This window comes from Zingiber officinale, chromosome 11B (genome assembly GCF_018446385.1).
Source record: "Zingiber officinale cultivar Zhangliang chromosome 11B, Zo_v1.1, whole genome shotgun sequence".
Classification (NCBI taxonomy): Eukaryota; Viridiplantae; Streptophyta; class Magnoliopsida; order Zingiberales; family Zingiberaceae; genus Zingiber; species Zingiber officinale.
In genome coordinates, this window is record NC_056007.1 from 4181051 (window position 1) to 4201252 (window position 20202).

Below are 20202 nucleotides of genomic sequence, written 5' to 3' on the forward strand. Positions count from 1 at the left end.
AATCTCTCTCTCATTCCTTCAACTTCAATCTTAATTTGCTGATATGATCTAGTGGGATAAAATTTTATTATTGCGTTGTTCAATTAATTGATCACAATATTATCATTGTTAATGGCTTCAGTTGCCCCAGAACCTTCTCCTTCCCAATTCAATGGTTTGTGTTCTTGAAATCTCTTTCTCTTCCTCTTGTCACCTCGTGTTCTTACTTAGCAGCTCTAATCTCTAATAGAGAAAGAAGACGACGATTGCCCGATCGAGCAAGTGCGGATGACGATGCTGACGACCGACGACCCATCGCAGCCGTGCTTGACGATCCGAACATGGATCCTTGGTGCCGTCAGCTGCGTCCTCCTCTCCTTCGTCAACCAGTTCTTCAATTATCGGACCAACCAGATCTCCGTCAACTCCATCTTCGTCCAGATCCTGGCGCTGCCCGTGGGCCGCTGGATGGCCCGCGTCCTCCCTCCGACTATCATCAGGATTCCCCTCCTCGACTGGTCCTTCTCCCTCAACCCCGGCCCCTTCAACATGAAGGAGCACGTCGTCAGCGTCATCATTGCCAACTCCGGCACCGGCGGCATTTACGCCGTCCACATCATCACCATCCTCAAGGCCTTCTACCACCGCGGCATCAACGTCATGGCCGCCATCCTCCTCACACAAACCACTCAAGTAATCATCACAAAAACTCATCTCCAAATTTGTAAATTAAATAAAAAAATGAATTATAAATTTTGATTTTTTTTATTAAAATTTTTTGCTTCAGTTGTTAGGATTTGGATGGGCTGGATTGTTCAGAAAATACTTGGTGGATTCCCCTTACATGTGGTGGCCTGGCACTTTAGTAGTAGCATCTTTGTTCAGGTATGTGTATTCTTGGATTCTAAAAGTACATTTGGGTTAATTCAAAATTTCATTTAATTAAAAAAAATTCCAATTTTTTTATTTATTCAATTCAATTTTGATTTTAAATTTCACAAATTAATTAAATAATTTGAAAAATATCAATTCGATGACTAATATTGCTGATCGAATCCATTGATTAATTGACTAATATTTTGTGCAATCTGTAAGTTGCATTGAACGAGCTTTGTGCAATATTACAGAGCACTGAACGAGGAAGAACGGCGGGTAAAGGGCGGCGTGACGCGGCTCCAGTTCTTCCTCATTTGCATGATCTGCAGCTTCTCCTACTACATCGTCCCCAACTACTTCTTCCCGGCCATCAGCTCCATCTCGATCCTCTGCCTCATTTGGAAGGACTCCATCCCCATCCACCAGATCGGCTCCGGCATGCGCGGCCTCGGCGTCGGCGCCATCGGCTTCGACTGGGCCACCGCCTCCATGATCGGCAGCCCCATAGCGGCCCCCACCTATGTGTTCTGCAACGTCCTCGCAGGCTACGTCATCCTCGTCTACATCCTCCTGCCCCTCTGCTACTGGTCCAACCTCTACGACGCCCGCCGCTTCACCTTCCTCTCCTCCCAACTCTTCGAGCGCTCCGGCAAGCCCTACGACCTCAGCCGCGTCCTCGACAACAAGACCTTCACCCTCAACGTCGAGGAGTACGAGAACTACAGCGACATCCGCATCAGCACCTCCTTCGCCATCAACTACGGCATCGGCTTCGCCACCCTCACCGCCACCCTCTGCCACGTCCTCCTCTTCGACGGCCAGTACATGCTCAAGCTGTGGCGGCAGGCGACGTCCAAGGCCAACGAGAAGTTCCTCGACGTGCACGGCCGGATGATGAAGGCCAACTACGCCGCCGTGCCGCAGTGGTGGTTCCACCTCCTCCTCCTCCTCGTCACCGCGCTCTCCATCTACACCGTCGAGGGCTTTGGCCGCGCCCTGCAGCTGCCTTACTGGGGCCTCCTCCTGGCCATGGCCATGGCCTTCTTCTTCACCCTGCCCATCGGGATCATCGCCGCCACCACCAATACGGTATATAATTATAATTATAATCAAAATTATAACTGCAATTAACCAGGCAGAGGGGTGCATTCTAAATTACAGATAGAATTCCATTTGCTTTTTGATTTTATCTCTACTGCCCACTAATACTTCATTCAAAAAAACAAAAAACACTAGTATTGTGGTGGGGTATTTTAAAACTCAATCTCGTGCTACATAAATCTTAAAATAACATAGTATTGTATTTGAAAATCAATAATCAATACCACAGTAGTCTATTTTTTTTGAAAATCATATGATTCGTTTATTAATTAGTTAATTAATTTCGTGTATGAGCAGATGCCTGGGATCAACATACTAACAGAGATAGTGATTGGCTACATAATGCCGGGGAATCCATTGGCGAGTGTGGTGTTCAAAACCTACGGTAGCACGAGTATGGGTCAAGCCATCAACTTTCTGTCCGATTTCAAGCTCGGTCACTACATGAAGATTCCTCCTAGATCCATGTTCATCGCACAGGTAATTAAGTTGTTGATTCATGTTACTCCATGTCTCACTCTCCTCTCTATGGGTTATGATCGATAGAGTCGACTGCTTCAGTGCCTTTGTAGCTCCGGTTCTTATATCTATTGTAACATTATTAAGGAATGGAAGACGCTGTCTATAGTGGAAGAATAAGAAAAACGAGAGTTTAGAGTTTTTAGATTTTAGGGTTTAGATGCCCTCTTAATTATACATTTGCCGTTAGGGTTTGGCCCCTTGTGTCCGACAACAAGGAAAGGTGACCATTAAGTATTAATTGCTAGTTACCATCTGGTCGTGTCTAATGGCAATTGCCGATAATTATGGAACTATCGACTGACCGTGCTGAAATGTGCAAGTGTAGTCCCACATGGTTGTGTGAAGGTGGATGTAGGTTCCATCCCTAAGGAAAGGTTGTAAGTAAAGCAAGGATGTTTCCAATCGGGCGTGTTCCATAGTGGAGAAAATTAAATTTGATATCGCTCATCTCAAATGGTCTAGTATTGTCGGCTCCACGGTAAGATACTGACAAGTAAATTGGGGGGGGCGGTATTTTTCCCTTGTGCAGCAACCCTTTTTATGAGGGAGATCAGAAATCTAATAAAACATTTTACACCCTCTGAAAATTGATTCCAAAATCTATTAGAACAAGCACTCATACAAGTACCAACTGCGTCTACCCGTGAGAACGAGCATGCTTTCATAGTGTATTTATGGAGTGGAGATGTGCTTGGTAAGCAGATATTTAAATAGTAAATATTCTCGGTCAAGAATATTCTCATAGTGTATGAGTAGAGCAAGATATTGCGGGTTGAAGATGTTCTTATAGTGTAGGGGCAAGAGTTCTTAATCAGGTATGTTTATATATATATAGATTTTGAATCACTAAGAGAGGGAAGACCATCAATTACTCAAAACAATTAGAGTAATAATAATAATAATAATAATAAATGAAAGAAAGAAAGAAGGAAGGAAAGAATATTAATTTGTTTGTGTTTGATCAGTTAGCGGGTTCGGTGATCGCCAACGCGAGCTACTTCGGCACAGCGTGGTGGTTGCTCTCTGACATCCCCCACATTTGTGAGACCAACTTGCTGCCGAAGGACTCCCCGTGGACGTGCCCTAGCGACACTGTGTTCTTCAGCTCCTCTGTTATATGGGGCGTGGTTGGGCCTCGTCGGATGTTCGGCCCCGACTCCATCTACTCTGGCCTTAACTACTTCTTCCTCCTTGGCCTCTTCGCCCCCGCCACCGTCTACCTCTTCCACCGTCTCTTCCTAGAGAAGAAATGGATTCGACTCATCAACTTCCCCGTCATCTTTGCGGCCGCCGGCTACATTCCCCTAGTCAAGACCGTTAACTTCAACTGTTGGTTCATTGTCGGCTTTGTCTTCAACTATTGGGTGCTCAAGCACCACAAGCAGTGGTGGGGCCGCTACGCTTATGTGCTGTCTGCTGCCCTCGACGCCGGCACAAGCTTCATGGCCGTCATCGCCTTCTTCACCCTCGGCAACTATAATATCAACTCCGTCAATTGGTGGGGAGGCGTCACCGATGACTACTGCCAGCTCGCTAAATGCCCTACTGAGCCCGGTGCCTACATCCCCAAGGGTTGTCTTGAACTCCAATGAAATGGTCATGTAATTGACTTTTGTATGTTGTTCCACAATTAGCACTTAAACAAGATTTGTTTGTTCAAAACATCCAAAAACATTTCCTATAATCCCTGAGAAATTGAAGGAAAAGGAAATGATATGAATTTCATTCAATTCATCGATTCATTACAAGATTAACGATTCAAATCATGTAATTTTACACTACTCAAGTTAAATTATTACCATCGATATCTATTCAGTTCACCTATGTAGCTCTATCTTGAGTCAGCTAAGTCACCATGCTAAGTCACCTAAGATAGACTAATTAAGCCAAGCAATAGATTGTAGAGCACCAAGCTAGGACTAGAGTTGCTAGTTTATCTGAGCCGATCTGAGATAATCCAAGCCTACTCGACTGTCAGATATTGAGTCCTAAATGCCAAATGCCATATGAGTTGCACTCCCGAGCATTTCGTGTTGGAGATAGAAGAAAAGATAATGGAAATTCTGAGAAGATTTAAATTTACTTCTCTAACTTTTGATCTTTTGTCGTTATTTTCATAGATGCATTACATTAATTTATAAAGAAATACTTCATAAATACATTGATTGTATGGAAAATATAAAATACAACTAATTGACTCCTAAGAAACATAAACACAATTAATATTTTATATTAATCAATTAATTATCATTTAACACCCTCTTAATTTGTAATCTTCGTAATATCCACTAACCATTAAAGCTTTTAAATAGATACAATCTTGTCCCCAAGGCGTAGTGCAGACGGTAGGCGCATGGTATCTCTGGCCTAATGGCCAGGGGTCGATTCTTAGGAACTGACGACCTAGGGTTTATCTCGCCATGCGCCTATAGCCTGTATACCTGCATGAACCTCCCTCTATATCCGTGAGGCTGACACTAGGGGGGCCGCTAAGGTAGCGGATCTACCTTTTTTTTAAAATAGATATAATCTTGATAAGAACATCTGCTGATTGATTTGTGGTCTTGATAAACTCCAAATAAATTTCCTTCTTTTAAAATTTATCTTGTATGCTGCAACTCTATATATCATTCTTCTATGTGCTTCAGTAAGCTGTTAGTCCTTCTAAGGCGGTCTGGCTCTGATACCAATTGTAGGTGCAGCGGAGGCTAGCAAGAGGGGGGGGTGAATTGCTTCTGAAAATAAAATATACCCTCCTCAAACTTTCAACTCAAAATAATAAGCAACTATAAAATAAGCAAAGAAACAGACTCAGCGATTTACTTGGTTACAACCAAGATGGTTGTTAATCCAAGGAAGAAAAAAAGCGCTCTGAAAAGATCTCCTTCTCTGAAGGCGGAGAAGCCTTTTACACAATGGAAAGCTCAAACAAGTTGCTAGGAATGACTATAGAGTTGAAAGAACAATTGATGAATAATTCTTAGCTCCAGGGGTCCAAGGCGCCTCCAATAGAGGTCCAAGGCGCCTCCAAGGGAGTGATGGATAGAACTCTATCCGCAGCGCAAACAGTCATTTTGACCCGATGAAGGCGCCTTCATCAAGCCTTGAAGGCGCCTTCAAGCCATGATGAAGGCGTCTTGAGCAGGTTTTCCAGCATACACGCTTCTCTGCTTCAACTTCCGAAGCTCTGTTCTTTTGGGTGATTCCGGGCAACCGGAATAGGGCTCACCCGAATCCAATTTTCGGCCTTCTCCTCGAGCAGCCTTCCTTCCCTGATTAACGTCCCTCGAACGTCGTGCACGTTCTTCTCGCCCACCGGCGTACTCTTCCATAGCTCTCTCGTCCTTCGGATGCACCGAGCCCATCGGCTTCCTTCCCGTGCTGTCCTTCTCACTAGCTGCGTCTTCCGCTCGACTTCCTGCGCTCCTGCACACTCAGATACAGGGATCAAACACAAAGCAGGACCTAACCAACTTGGTTGATCACATCAAAACAACCACGGGGTCTACCAGGTATAAGACTTTATAAATAAGAGGCTATGACAGGGACCGCGAGGAGGAATTGGTTTTGGTCTCCCGATGAACTTGAGCTTCCCGTGTTCGCCCTGAACACCCAACTCGAGTTCATCAATAATATCTCATTCCACTAAAGAGTTATTATTGCACTACCACACTAATCTCATATTACTATATGAGCTCCTTCTTATCATGAGTGTGTTAGTCTCCCTGTGTTTAAGATATTGAATGTCCACTAATTAAATGAGTTACTAACAACTCACTTAATTAATATCTAGCTCCAAGAGTAGTACCACTCAACCTTATCATCATGTCAGACTAAGTCCACCTGCATGGTTTACATGACAATCCTTATGAGCTCCTCAAGGGGACATCATCAACCTAGATTACTAGGACACAATTTCATTCTATAATCAACAACACATCATATAAATAATATCATTTCCCAGCTTATCGGGCCTATTGATTTATCGAGCTAAATCGCACCCTTTGATAAATTAAAGAAATAAATATTAAGTATATGTGTTTGTTATTATATCATGATTAAGAGTACACACTTCCATAATAACAGAGGTATTGTTCTTTTATATAGTCAGTATAAAAAGAAACTACCTCAAATGGTCCTGCTCAATACACTTATTGTGTGCTAATGTAATTTATTAGTCAAGATAAACTAATACCTAATTACACTACAACCACTCCAATGGTTTGTCCCATTTCATCTTGGTTGTGAGCAACTGTTTATAATTTATAAGGTATTGATAACATGATCTTTTGTGTGTGACACCACACACCATGTTATCTACAATATAAATTAACTGAATAACTACACTTAGTATATAAATGTAGACATTTGACCAATGTGATTCTTATATGTTTATACAAAAAGCTAGACTTTTAGTATACATTCCAACAGAAATGATCTGGAAGCATGACCAAGAAATGCTCTGGAGGACTAACCAAGAAATGCTCTGGAAGCCTGACCAGGAAATGTTCTGTAGGTTTGACCAGTACTTGATCTGGATACTTGACCAGGAATTGATCTAGAGATCTGACCATGAATTGATCTGGAGGTCTGACCCAGACTTGATCTGGAGACCTGACCAGGAATTGGTCTGGAAGCTCGACTGAGCATTGATCTGGAAGCCTGACCGAGAGTTAGTCTGTAAGCTCGACCGAGAGATTATTAACGATACTCCAATCCGAGACCGGTGGTGATACTCTGGTCCGAGACCAGTAGCGATAACTCGACCCCGACCGGGGGAGGATAAGCCTTGAAGCCCATAGAAGCAGAGCCCGTAGCAATATGAGAGGGTAGAACCTTTATCATACCTGATCGCGAAGTGATGTCAGCCGGCTAACTCGAATCCCAAATGCCCGTACAGTTAGTGAGAGAAATAGTACCGATCCCTTGACTCCCAAATGTCCGTGGAGTCAGGGAGAGAATAATTTGAATCTTGATCGTCCAAGGGAGTGAAGCTCATAGCCATATGAGGGAGCAGAATCCGTAACCATAGAAGAAGCATAACACTGTGGGTGTAGATAGCAAAGCCTGTAGACGTAAGAGGATGCAAAACAGGTGGAGGATGCAGAGCATATAATAATAATAGATTAAAGCGCCTATAGCAGTAAGAGGATGTTGAGCCCCATGGTGAAGGGTGCAGAGCCTGTAGTAGTAAGAGAATGCAGAGCCTCATAGCGAAGGATGCAGAGCCTGTAGCAATAAGTGGATGCACAGCCTTATGGTGAAAGGCGCAGAGCCTATAACACACCTGATCGGGGAGCTGGGTCCCTGGTCCTTGATTGGAGAGTAAGGTCCCTAGCTTGTAGTCAAAGAGCGAGGCCCCTAGATCCTGATCGAGAAGATATACTGCGAGCCAATGATCGCGGAGTTGTGCCCCTTGTGTATGAGCGGGGAGCTGGGCCCCTAGTGTCCGATCAAATATCGAAGGCCCTAGTCTTTGATTAAGGAACTAGGATCTTACTTTCTTATCAGGGAGCTATAACAGCTCCTATAACCGTAAAAAGGGAGCAAAGCTTGTAACGTACCTGATCGGGGAGATGTGCTAAACGGCTAAGGGTTTGTCTCGGTCCCTTGACTCCCGAATACCCGTGGAGTAGGGGAAAAAACATAATGGAAAAACTAACCTGTTAGTCAACTGAAGCTCCACTCGATCCCTCAACTCCCGAATACCGGTGGAGTAAGGGTAGAAGATAATATGTTCATCTTGGAACTATAATAATGGCAGAGAACCTCCCGACGTTGTCCATCTTCACGTCCCAGGACAGGTGGAGAAGATTCCCACAGACGACGCCAAATTGATCCTGTCCGAAATCTGAGTTAGATGGATCGTCGGGTGAGGTGGATGGAATGTTGACTGAGTTAAGATGTCCCGAGGGGGGGGTGTGCTGAGAGGGCTTCTGTGTTGACCAAGTCTTCAGAAGTCCTCTGGTTAACGGTACATGCAGCCTGAGACCGAGTTGACCTGGTCTCCGGTACCTCGATACTCGAGGCAGATCCAACGAATATATGAGTAACAAACTAATAATATAATAATGAAATAAATAATGAGTGAGTACAGAGAACGTGCCCTGGCCCAGGGGGTGCCCTCGGATGAGACGCTGCTCGAGTTGTCGCGACCCGGAAGAGTACATGAATGCGCCAGACGAGGAGCTGGATCTGACGACGCGGAGTCCAACACGGAACAGAACCAGAAGATGAGTTGCAGGTCCGGAGATAATAGCGACATGTAGACCAGGATAAGACATCGATACGTAGACCGAGATAAAATATCGGCATGCAGGTCGGGTTAGGATCACGACACGCAGGCCGAAAGGTACTAGCGGCACGCAGACCGGGTCGTAATAACAACACACGAGTCATGATAATACATTGGCGCGCAGGCCAAGACACTACACACAGACATGAACACAATGCACAAGCCAGATCGGCATGAAAGCCGAAACACAATAACGACACTAAGGCCGGGAACACAATAGTGGCACACAGGTCGGAAGAATCCAACGACGAGGAATCTACACTGCCTCGGGGAAAATTTGGCACGGGAGTGATCAGCCGACAATCTCATAGCGACAACAAGCTGGGTGGAGGCCCCAGAGGGCAGGATGCAGAGAGAAGGGCGCTGATAAGGAGGGAGAAGCAGCAGCTGCGTGCTGGCCTACGTGAGGCGACGATGAGATCGGACCGCTACTGCTCGTCGCATCGGCGACAACAGTGAGGGATGCGGGGCAGCGATGGCCGGAGGCGGTAAACGTGCTACCGCAGGCGCATGCAACGACAGTAATATAGCGGTTCTTGGTCGTCCGCTCCGACGGTGAGGGAGAAGGCGGCTGCAATGTCTATCTGGCCCGACGACGGTGTCATGAGGAGGAGAAGGAGATGGGGAGTGACCGGTCTGTCCGGTGACGGCGTGGCGAGGAGGAGGTAAAAGAGATAAAACAGAATTATCAAAATTGACCGGATCAAATTACCAAATCAAATCATATTAATTGTTCATTGATATTTGTCCTAAGGATAATACAATATATAATGTTCAAAAAGTACTTGGTCAATAACTAATTAATAAATAACAGAATTATTCTAAGAATAATTCTGAGAATAATTATAACAAAATTATTAGAATAATCCAAATACTAATATGATTTGATTTGGTAATTTGATCCGGTCAATTTTGATAATTCTGTTTTATCTCTTTCACCCCCCGACAAACTCAACGGGAGATCTCTGATGTTGAGTTTGCTTGCTAACTTGTTGAAACGTTGTCTGGATAGTGGCTTAGTAAAGATGTTAGCGATTTGATCTTCAGCAGAAATATAATTGACGGATAACTGCTGAGTTGCCACACGTTCGCGAACAAAATGAAAATCAATTTCCACATGTTTTGTACGAGTATGAAAGATTGGATTTGCTGTAAGATATGTTGCTCCAATATTGTCACACCAAATTTTTGGTGCAATATTTAATGCAAGATGAAGTTTAGAGAGAAGTGATTGAAGCCAAATAATTTCTGATGTTGTATTGGCTATAGCTTTATATTCTGCCTCAGTGCTTGAACGAGATACCGTAGGTTGCTTTTTCGAATTCCATGAGATAAGATTTCGTCCAAGAAATATTGCATATCCACTAGTAGAGCGTCTATCTTTAGGAGAACTTGCCCAATCCGCATCACCATATGCATGTAAATCTCGAGACGATTGGCGATATAAAAGAAGATCATGTAGAATAGTACCTTTGAGATAGCGAAGTATTCTTTTTACATTATCCCAATTTTGTTCAGTTGGAGCATGCATGAATTGACAAGCACGATTTACTGCAAAAGTAATATCGGGGCATGTGATAGTGACGACAATATCTGTGGATCAGATAGAGCAGGAGAGGATGAAGTTGGAGAGTTGTTTACAACAATTGGTGTAGAGACCGGATGTGCTCCATCCATTTTGGCTCTTTGAAGAAGTCCAGTAATGTATTTGCTCTGAGAGAGAAGATTGCCATCCTCATATGGAATAAGCTCAATACCAAGAAAAAAATGAGCAATACCCAAATCTCGAGTAGGAAATTCTTGATTGAGAAGACTTAATAAAGTTGTGATACCCTTGTAATCATTTCCGGTTATCAGAATGTTATCCACATAAATAAGAAAAAATATCATATTTCCATCATTATATTTGTGAAATAAAGACGAGTCAGTCTTTGATCCACAAAATCCTTGAGCTTGTAACCAATTAGATAGTCGATGAAACCATGCACAAGTAGCTTGTCGAAGACCATATAAGGATTTCTTGAGTTGGCAAACATGAGATGGAAATTGTGGATGAATAAACCTGTGGTTGCTCCATAAATACAGTTTCCTCAAGATGACCATGGAGAAATACATTTGAAATATCCAATTGTCGTACAAGCCAATTAGAACTAACAACTATTGATAATAATAGTCTGACAGATATAATTTTGATGACTGGGCTAAAAGTATCATTAAAGTCAATACCGGTTGTTGACTAAATCCTTTAGCTACAAGTCGATCTTTGTATCTTTCAAGAGAACCAGCAACTCGATGCTTAAGATGAAATATCCATTTTGAGGGAGTGTGCGGAACTAGAGTCCATGTTCCATTGTGAAGAAGTGCATCAAATACTGTAGTCATTGCACTACGCCAGTTTGGATCCTTGTTTTCTTGTGTAAAACAGGTTGGTTCAATAGATTTTAAAGAGACCACTAAAGCTCGTGGAAGGGGATATCGAGTTGCATTTGGTGGGCAACGCTCATAAATATCACTAATGGGAAGCATGCGACGAGGAGCATTATCATCTGAATCACTTGTTGATGACGTAACCATAGAAGGAAGCATAACACTGTGGGTGTAGATAGCAAAGCCTGTAGACGTAAGAGGATGCAAAACAGGTGGAGGATGCAGAGCATATAATAATAATAGAGTAAAGCGCCTATAGCAGTAAGAGGATGTTGAGCCCCATGGTGAAGGGTGCAGAGCCGGTAGTAGTAAGAGGATGCAGAGCCTCATAGCGAAGGATGCAGAGCCTGTAGCAATAAGTGGATGCACAGCCTTATGGTGAAAGGCGCAGAGCCTATAACACACCTGATCGGGGAGCTGGGTCCCTGGTCCCTGATTGGAGAGTAAGGTCCCTAGCCTGTAGTCAAAGACCGAGGCCCCTAGATCCTGATCGAGAAGACATACTGCGAGCCAATGATCGCGGAGTTGTGCCCCTTGTGTATGAGCGGGGAGCTGGGCCCCTAGTGTCCGATCAAATATCGAAGGCCCTAGTCTTTGATTAAGGAACTAGGATCTTACTTTCTTATCAGGGAGCTATAATAGCTCCTATAACAGTAAAAAGGGAGCAGAGCTTGTAACGTACCTGATCGGGGAGATGTGCTAAACGGCTAAGGGTTTGTCTCGGTCCCTTGACTCCCGAATACCCGTGGAGTAGGGGAAAAAACATAATGGAAAAACTAACCTGTTAGTCAACTGAAGCTCCACTCGATCCCTCAACTCCCGAATACCGGTGGAGTAAGGGTAGAAGATAATATGTTCATCTTGGAACTATAATAATGGCAGAGAACCTCCCGACGTTGTCCATCTTCACGTCCCAGGACAGGTGGAGAAGATTCCCACAGACGACGCCAAATTGATCCTATCCGAAATCTGAGTTAGATGGATCGTCGGGTGAGGTGGATGGAATGTTGACTGAGTTAAGATGTCCCGAGGGGGGGGTGTGCTGAGAGGGCTTCTGTGTTGACCAAGTCTTCAGAAGTCCTCTGGTTAACGGTACATGCAGCCTGAGACCGAGTTGACCTGGTCTCCGGTACCTCGATACTCGAGGCAGATCCAACGAATATATGAATAACAAACTAATAATATAATAATGAAATAAATAATGAGTGAGTACAGAGAACGTGCCCTGGCCCAGGGGGTGCCCTCGGATGAGACGCTGCTCGAGTTGTCGCGACCCGGAAGAGTACATGAATGCGCCAGACGAGGAGCTGGATCTGACGACGCGGAGTCCAACACGGAACAGAACCAGAAGATGAGTTGCAGGTCCGGAGATAATAGCGACATGTAGACCAGGATAAGACATCGATACGTAGACCGAGATAAAATATCGGCATGCAGGTCGGGTTAGGATCACGACACGCAGGCCGAAAGGTACTAGCGGCACGCAGACCGGGTCGTAATAACAACACACGAGTCATGATAATACATTGGCGCGCAGGCCAAGACACTACACACAGACATGAACACAATGCACAAGCCAGATCGGCATGAAAGCCGAAACACAATAACGACACTAAGGCCGGGAACACAATAGTGGCACACAGGTCGGAAGAATCCAACGACAAGGAATCTACACTGCCTCGGGGAAAATTTGGCACGGGAGTGATCAGCCGACAATCTCATAGCGACAACAAGCTGGGTGGAGGCCCCAGAGGGCAGGATGCAGAGAGAAGGGCGCTGATAAGGAGGGAGAAGCAGCAGCTGCGTGCTGGCCTACGTGAGGCGACGATGAGATCGGACCGCTACTGCTCGTCGCATCGGCGACAACAGTGAGGGATGCGGGGCAGCGATGGCCGGAGGCGGTAAACGTGCTACCGCAGGCGCATGCAACGACAGTAATATAGCGGTGCTTGGTCGTCCGCTCCGACGGTGAGGGAGAAGGCGGCTGCAATGTCTATCTAGCCCGACGACGGTGTCATGAGGAGGAGAAGGAGATGGGGAGTGACCGGTCTGTCCGGTGACGGCGTGGCGAGGAGGAGGTAAAAGAGATAAAACAGAATTATCAAAATTGACCGGATCAAATTACCAAATCAAATCATATTAATTGTTCATTGATATTTGTCCTAAGGATAATACAATATATAATGTTCAAAAAGTACTTGGTCAATAACTAATTAATAAATAACAGAATTATTCTAAGAATAATTCTGAGAATAATTATAACAAAATTATTAGAATAATCCAAATACTAATATGATTTGATTTGGTAATTTGATCCGGTCAATTTTGATAATTCTGTTTTATCTCTTTCACCCCCCGACAAACTCAACGGGAGATCTCTGATGTTGAGTTTGCTTGCTAACTTGTTGAAACGTTGTCTGGATAGTGGCTTAGTAAAGATGTTAGCGATTTGATCTTCAGCAGAAATATAATTGACGGATAACTTCTGAGTTGCCACACGTTCATGAACAAAATGAAAATCAATTTCCACATGTTTTGTACGAGTATGAAAGATTGGATTTGCTGTAAGATATGTTGCTCCAATATTGTCACACCAAATTTTTGGTGCAATATTTAATGCAAGATGAAGTTTAGAGAGAAGTGATTGAAGCCAAATAATTTCTGATGTTGTATTGGCTATAGCTTTATATTCTGCCTCAGTGCTTGAACGAGATACCGTAGGTTGCTTTTTCGAATTCCATGAGATAAGATTTCGTCCAAGAAATATTGCATATCCACTAGTAGAGCGTCTATCTTCAGGAGAACTTGCCCAATCCGCATCACCATATGCATGTAAATCTCGAGACGATTGGCGATATAAAAGAAGATCATGTAGAATAGTACCTTTGAGATAGCGAAGTATTCTTTTTACATTATCCCAATTTTGTTCAGTTGGAGCATGCATGAATTGACAAGCACGATTTACTGCAAAAGTAATATCAGGGCATGTGATAGTGACGTATTGTAAGACCCCAACAATACTTCGATAAATCTGTGGATCAGATAGAGCAGGAGAGGATGAAGTTGGAGAGTTGTTTACAACAATTGGTGTAGAGACCGGATGTGCTCCATCCATTTTGGCTCTTTGAAGAAGTCCAGTAATGTATTTGCTCTGAGAGAGAAGATTGCCATCCTCATATGGAATAAGCTCAATACCAAGAAAAAAATGAGCAATACCCAAATCTCGAGTAGGAAATTCTTGATTGAGAAGACTTAATAAAGTTGTGATACCCTTGTAATCATTTCCGGTTATCAGAATGTTATCCACATAAATAAGAAAAAATATCATATTTCCATCATTATATTTGTGAAATAAAGACGAGTCAGTCTTTGATCCACAAAATCCTTGAGCTTGTAACCAATTAGATAGTCGATGAAACCATGCACGAGTAGCTTGTCGAAGACCATATAAGGATTTCTTGAGTTGGCAAACATGAGATGGAAATTGTGGATGAATAAACCCAGGTGGTTGCTCCATAAATACAGTTTCCTCAAGATGACCATGGAGAAATACATTTGAAATATCCAATTGTCGTACAAGCCAATTAGAACTAACAGCTATTGATAATAATAGTCTGACAGATATAATTTTGATGACTGGGCTAAAAGTATCATTAAAGTCAATACCTGGTTGTTGACTAAATCCTTTAGCTACAAGTCGATCTTTGTATCTTTCAAGAGAACGAGCAGCTCGATGCTTAAGATGAAATATCCATTTAGAGCCCACAACATTCATTGAGGGAGTACGCAGAACTAGAGTCCATGTTCCATTGTGAAGAAGTGCATCAAATTCTGTAGTCATTGCACTACGCCAGTTTGGATCCTTGTTTTCTTGTGTAAAACAGGTTGGTTCAATAGATTTTAAAGAGACCACTAAAGCTCGTGGAAGGGGATATCGAGTTGCATTTGGTGGGCAACGCTCATAAATATCACTAATGGGAAGCATGCGACGAGGAGCATTATCATCTGAATCACTTGTTGATGACGACGAGGAAGTAGGTTGACATGGTGATGTGGATGATTGACTTGCATTATCCGAGGAACCAGAGAGCATATTATCTTCGATCGGTGAGGCTTCTAAGATTGGAGCAGCAACTTGAGGTGATTCTGATGGTATAGGATGTTGGTGCAACCTTAGGTCAAGGTTGACCTGGTTGACCTGACTCGAGTTGACCTGACTCGAGTTATATTTTGATGTTTGACTTAGGAAGATTGTTGGTGCAACCTTAGGTCAAGGTTGACCTAGTTGAGTTGTATTTTGATGTTTGACACTCGTGGAAGAGTTGTATTCTTGATATGAGACAAGAATAGATGTTTGGGAGATTATTGGTGCAACCGTAGGTCAAGGTTGACCTGGTTGACCTGATTCGGGAAAAAGTCCAAGTATGGAGACTTGGCAACGGAAAAGTCCAAGCAGGGAGCTTGGCACTAGAAAAGTCCAAGTATGGAGACTTGACACTGGAAAAGTCCAAGCAGGGAGCTTGGCACACGAAAAGTCCAAGTATGGAGACTTGGTACTGGAAAAGTCCAAGCAGGGAGCTTGGCACGAGGGAAAGTCCTAACTGGGATGTTAGGCAGTTGGAAAGTCCTGGTGAGTGAAGCCAGGCAGTGAGAAAGTCCTAACTGGATGTTAGGGAAGGAAAGTCCCGGAAAACCAGCAAGGGAAAGTCCTAACTGGATGTTAGACAAGGAAAGTCCTAACCGGGATGTTAGGCGGTTGGAAAGTCCCGTGAGTGAAACCAGCAAGGAAAATCCATGGATCGTGGATGATCGGACTTGGTGTTGAAAGTCTAAGTGGGTCAAAGGATTGACCGACACTTAGCGGGAGTGCTAGCAGTCAAGGGAGTGACCGGATACTAGGCATGATGTACCAACAGTCAAGGTTGACCGGATGTTGGTGTGGAAGCCTTAGGTTTAGGGTGAAAAGTTTGGATCGGGCTGCAGATCGATCCAATGATACATAGCTCATCTGATCGGTTTGGTGACCGATCGCGATCGATCGAGATGCTATCGATGGTTATCTGATCGGCCGAGACCGATCGGGCGAGATCGTGGCGGAGAAAGAAGCCCGATCGGTCCGTAGATCGATCAGAGGTTCTCGATCGGCCCGTGGACCGATCGAAACGAAGTAAGCATAGGCTTCTTCCCGATTGGTCCGCATCGATCAGATGTTCAATCGGTCCACGCACCCATCGTGGCTTCGATCGCGACACCGATCGTCTAGGGACCGATCAGTGACAAATGTAAGTTTATGCGCCAACGATCGGCTCGGACCGATCAGTGGTTCTAGCCGTTGACGCAACGGCTAGTTTCTTCATTGCTCTCCTTCGCATGTATAAAGGGCCGAGGGCTTCTGGGTCCTTCTTCTTTCTTCCGAAGTTCTCCGCCAAGCTTCGCTTCTTCGGTGCTCCGAGCTTTCTTGAGCTCAACCGCTGAAGCTGAGCTTCCCGGCGCTTTCTCGATCGGCTTGCTGTTGCATCCGTCCGTGAGTTGCTACTTCATCCGGGACCTCGATCGAGAAGGCAAGCTTGTTTGTTTTACATTCATTTTGTTCTTGCTATTCTCCTGTACTCTTAGCTTGCTGTTGCAAGTGATTGTGGCGAGGTTTCTCCACCCACAAGGAGTTGATATTAGCCGGTTCTCTGGGGACTCATCCACCGACGGATTGATAGGGCTCGTCCACCTTACGGACACGCCGAGGAGTAGGAGTATTATCTCCGAACCTCGTACATCGCTGTGTTAAGGTTTGATTTTCTTCTCTTTCGTTTCTTTGTTGTATTTTCCGCTGCGCTAACCTAATCGTAGGAAGAAACGCGATCGATTTGGGGCGGCTATTCACACCCCCCCTCTCTAGCCGTACGAAGGATCCTAGCAAGTGGTATCAGAGCGAAGGTTCGCTCTTCATCGGATCAACACCCGTGGGAGCAAAGCTAGAGAATGGATCTCTATGGAGAAGATGTCACCATTCCACCCTTCTACGAATGCGGCGACTTCGCGTATTGGAAGGTAAGGATGAAGTATTTTCTTATGACTAACATAATGAATTGGTTTTGTGTACAAGAAGGATTTACTCCTCCGGTGGATAAGGAAGGAAAACCACTTGAGAAGAAGGAGTGGACAAGAGAACAAATTCACAAATCCGAAATCAACAAAGAGGTAACGAAAATAATTGAATTCTCATTGCCTACTAACATCTTGTGTAAGATAGGTTACAACAATGCCAAGGAATTATGGGATAACTTGGCCAAGTACCATGAAGAGAGCTCCACTTCAAGCCATGAAAAGGAGCCTAGTGAGCCAAGTAGCTCACATCATGAAGAGAGCAAATTGGAAGTTGAGGGTTACTCAACATCTAAAGAAGAAGAGGAAGTGAGTTCTTCTTCAAGATCGGAGCACGAAGAAGAAGCTTCTACCTCCGGGAGGGATGAAGAAGAGAGCATCCATTCATCCTCAACCCTAGGTAACTCAAACACTTTAAGTTCAAGTAAATTGCATATAATGTGTTTTGAGTGTAGGGAATTTGGGCACTACAAGAGTAAGTGTCCAAAGAGGGTAAGGAAGACTCCACCGGCGCCAAAGGTCAAGGTAGCCGGAGTCCCGACACGCAAGGGCAAGGAGCACGTGGTGTGCTTCCAATACAAGCGAAGGGGACATTATCGGAGTCATTGTCCGAGGGGAGGCAACCTCACAAGGGCAAGAGACCGAGCACTTCTATAGGGGAGCTAAGGCAAACCCTAAGGTATCATTTAAGTCTCATTCGTGCAATACTAGTAAGATGCATGCTAGAAATTTTATTGCACTAGTCAATAATGATAAGCATGATAACATTAGAAATCGATACACATGCTTAGGTGCCAAACATGTGAGCCTAGATAAGGATAACACTAGGAAAGCCAACCCTAGAATTACCTCATCTAAGGTTAAGGAGAACCTAGGTAGGAATCCCAAATCAACTAGACACATGCCTAGGAATGCCTCAAAGAAAAATGACAAATCAAAAATTGAGGTACTAGAGAAGGAGAATCAAGTCTTGAGGTCAAGACTTGATACTTTGGAAAATGCTCTTAAGAACTTGGAGAAGTCATCTCTAGGGTTTAAGGGTCAAAAACCAATGTCCAAGGACAAAAAGGGTTTGGGTCACAAACTTAAGTCCCAAGTGGTCAAGCCCACTTATCATAATGTTCCATTCGATTATGGAACAAAACCTAGGGCTAGGAAGACCACTACCAAGGTCACAAGGGGAGTCGCCCCTATAGTTGACCTTGATGAGACCCAAATGACCAAGGCTTCAAAGCCTAAGAGGGTCATTAGGAGGGTTGCTAGGGAAGTTATCCCTAGTGAATATTTAGTGAACCCAATGAGCTCTAATAAGTATTGGGTTCCTAGGAGCATCTTCTCTACCCCATAGATGGGTTAGAGAGTGTCAACTCCAATTAGAAGGGTAGTTAACCCAACTTTGAGGAAATTGACACTCAAGGAGCATTTTCAAGGTTTTGATAACTTTTGAAAATGAAAAAGAATTATTATTTACTCCTTAAAGAGTAAATTGTGCCATATTTGAAAAATATCGACTTCAATCTTATTTGGCACAATTTAAGAAAACCTAGAGAAATACCATAATTGGGATTTTGGTTTTCTCTTAGGGATATATGGGCAATCTAGGGTTAGATTTTAAGTTAGCAAAGTGGTTAAGGATACTTAGATAGGTAATCTAGGTATATTTATCTATGCTAAATCTTGCCATGATTGTTTGCCCTCACATGTCATGACATCATATTTAGTCTTATTATCATTTGAAATGTCATGATAATACTTAGGCTAGTTTATATGTCATGTGTTAGTTTAGTTTCAAACTTTATGCCATGACATCATGACATTGGCACATGTTCTCATTTATGATACCATTTTATGCCATGTCATCATCTCTTGCATTAATAATCAATTGAATTGATTTAAGGATGAAAAACACATTTTGATATTGAGATCAAATTTGTGTTTAGAAAATGCATGAGAACTTAGCCTAAGTTGACCTTAACCCATATCTCACATCAAATTGACTTGAATGTGGTTTGATACACCTTAGATGTGTGTGAGATATTAGGATCATGAGTTAGGATCAAGGTGCATAGTCCTTGTACCTAGATGAGCCTAATTCAAGAAATGGGGATCATAGGGAAAGCTTGTGTACAAGTCATGTACATCTAGCCCTAAGATTATGGTCCTAAATTCAAATGGTTTTAAAAGCATTTTAAAATTGATTTGAAAAACCTTGATGAAGCTTTCCTAGTGATAGCATTCATCATTGGACATTGTGATACAAAATTGACTTAACTTTGAACTATTTCAAAGTTTTCGAATTTTGTATCAAGATTTGAAAATAGAAACTATTTTCATAGAAAACTATTTTTCCATGATAGTGTATGTTATGAGGAATGTATCCTCAAAATTTCACGATTTTTGGAATTTTCTGGAATTTATTAGGAGTTTCTGAATTTGGAAGGGAAAATCAAATGACTGATTGGTCAGCGGACCGATCAGTGCCGAAAGATCTGATCGGTCTGCGGACCGATCCAGATTGTGGATCGGTCCGCAGACCGATCCGGAGATCCGTGAGCTTGGTGCGATCCGGCGAAGGCCCTGATCGTCCGGGACCGATCCATGGTTCCCGATCGGTCCTGGGACCGACGGCGCGCTTCTGATTTTCAGCTGTTGGTCTGAAATTTCAGCTGGAAGTTGGGTTTTGTGGATTTCTAAAGATTTGAAACTCTCCAAGAAATTGTTGGTGCAATGGTCAAGGGGGAGTTGACCTTTAGGGGGAGTTTTACCTAATTGTCAAGGGGGAGTTGACTTTTAGGGGGAGTTTTTACTCAAAAAGACTTTTAAGGATTAGTGATATGGAATTATCACTAAGTTGATTGTTGAGTTTAGTATCAAGGGGGAAATTAAGAGTTTCAATGAAAGGT

The 20202-nt window shown here is 43.6% G+C and overlaps 1 protein-coding gene across 1 annotated transcript; it reads left to right on the top strand.

The window, feature by feature from the left end:
• The first annotated feature begins 267 nt into the window (after positions 1-267).
• LOC122035324 (oligopeptide transporter 5-like) lies at positions 268-4070 on the top strand. Its single transcript, XM_042594736.1, has 5 exons — positions 268-672; positions 767-864; positions 1107-1944; positions 2254-2436; positions 3444-4070. The coding sequence occupies exons 1-5, from the start codon at positions 268-270 to the stop codon at positions 4068-4070; spliced, it is 2151 nt and encodes a 716-aa protein (XP_042450670.1).
• The last annotated feature ends 16132 nt before the right edge of the window (positions 4071-20202 follow it).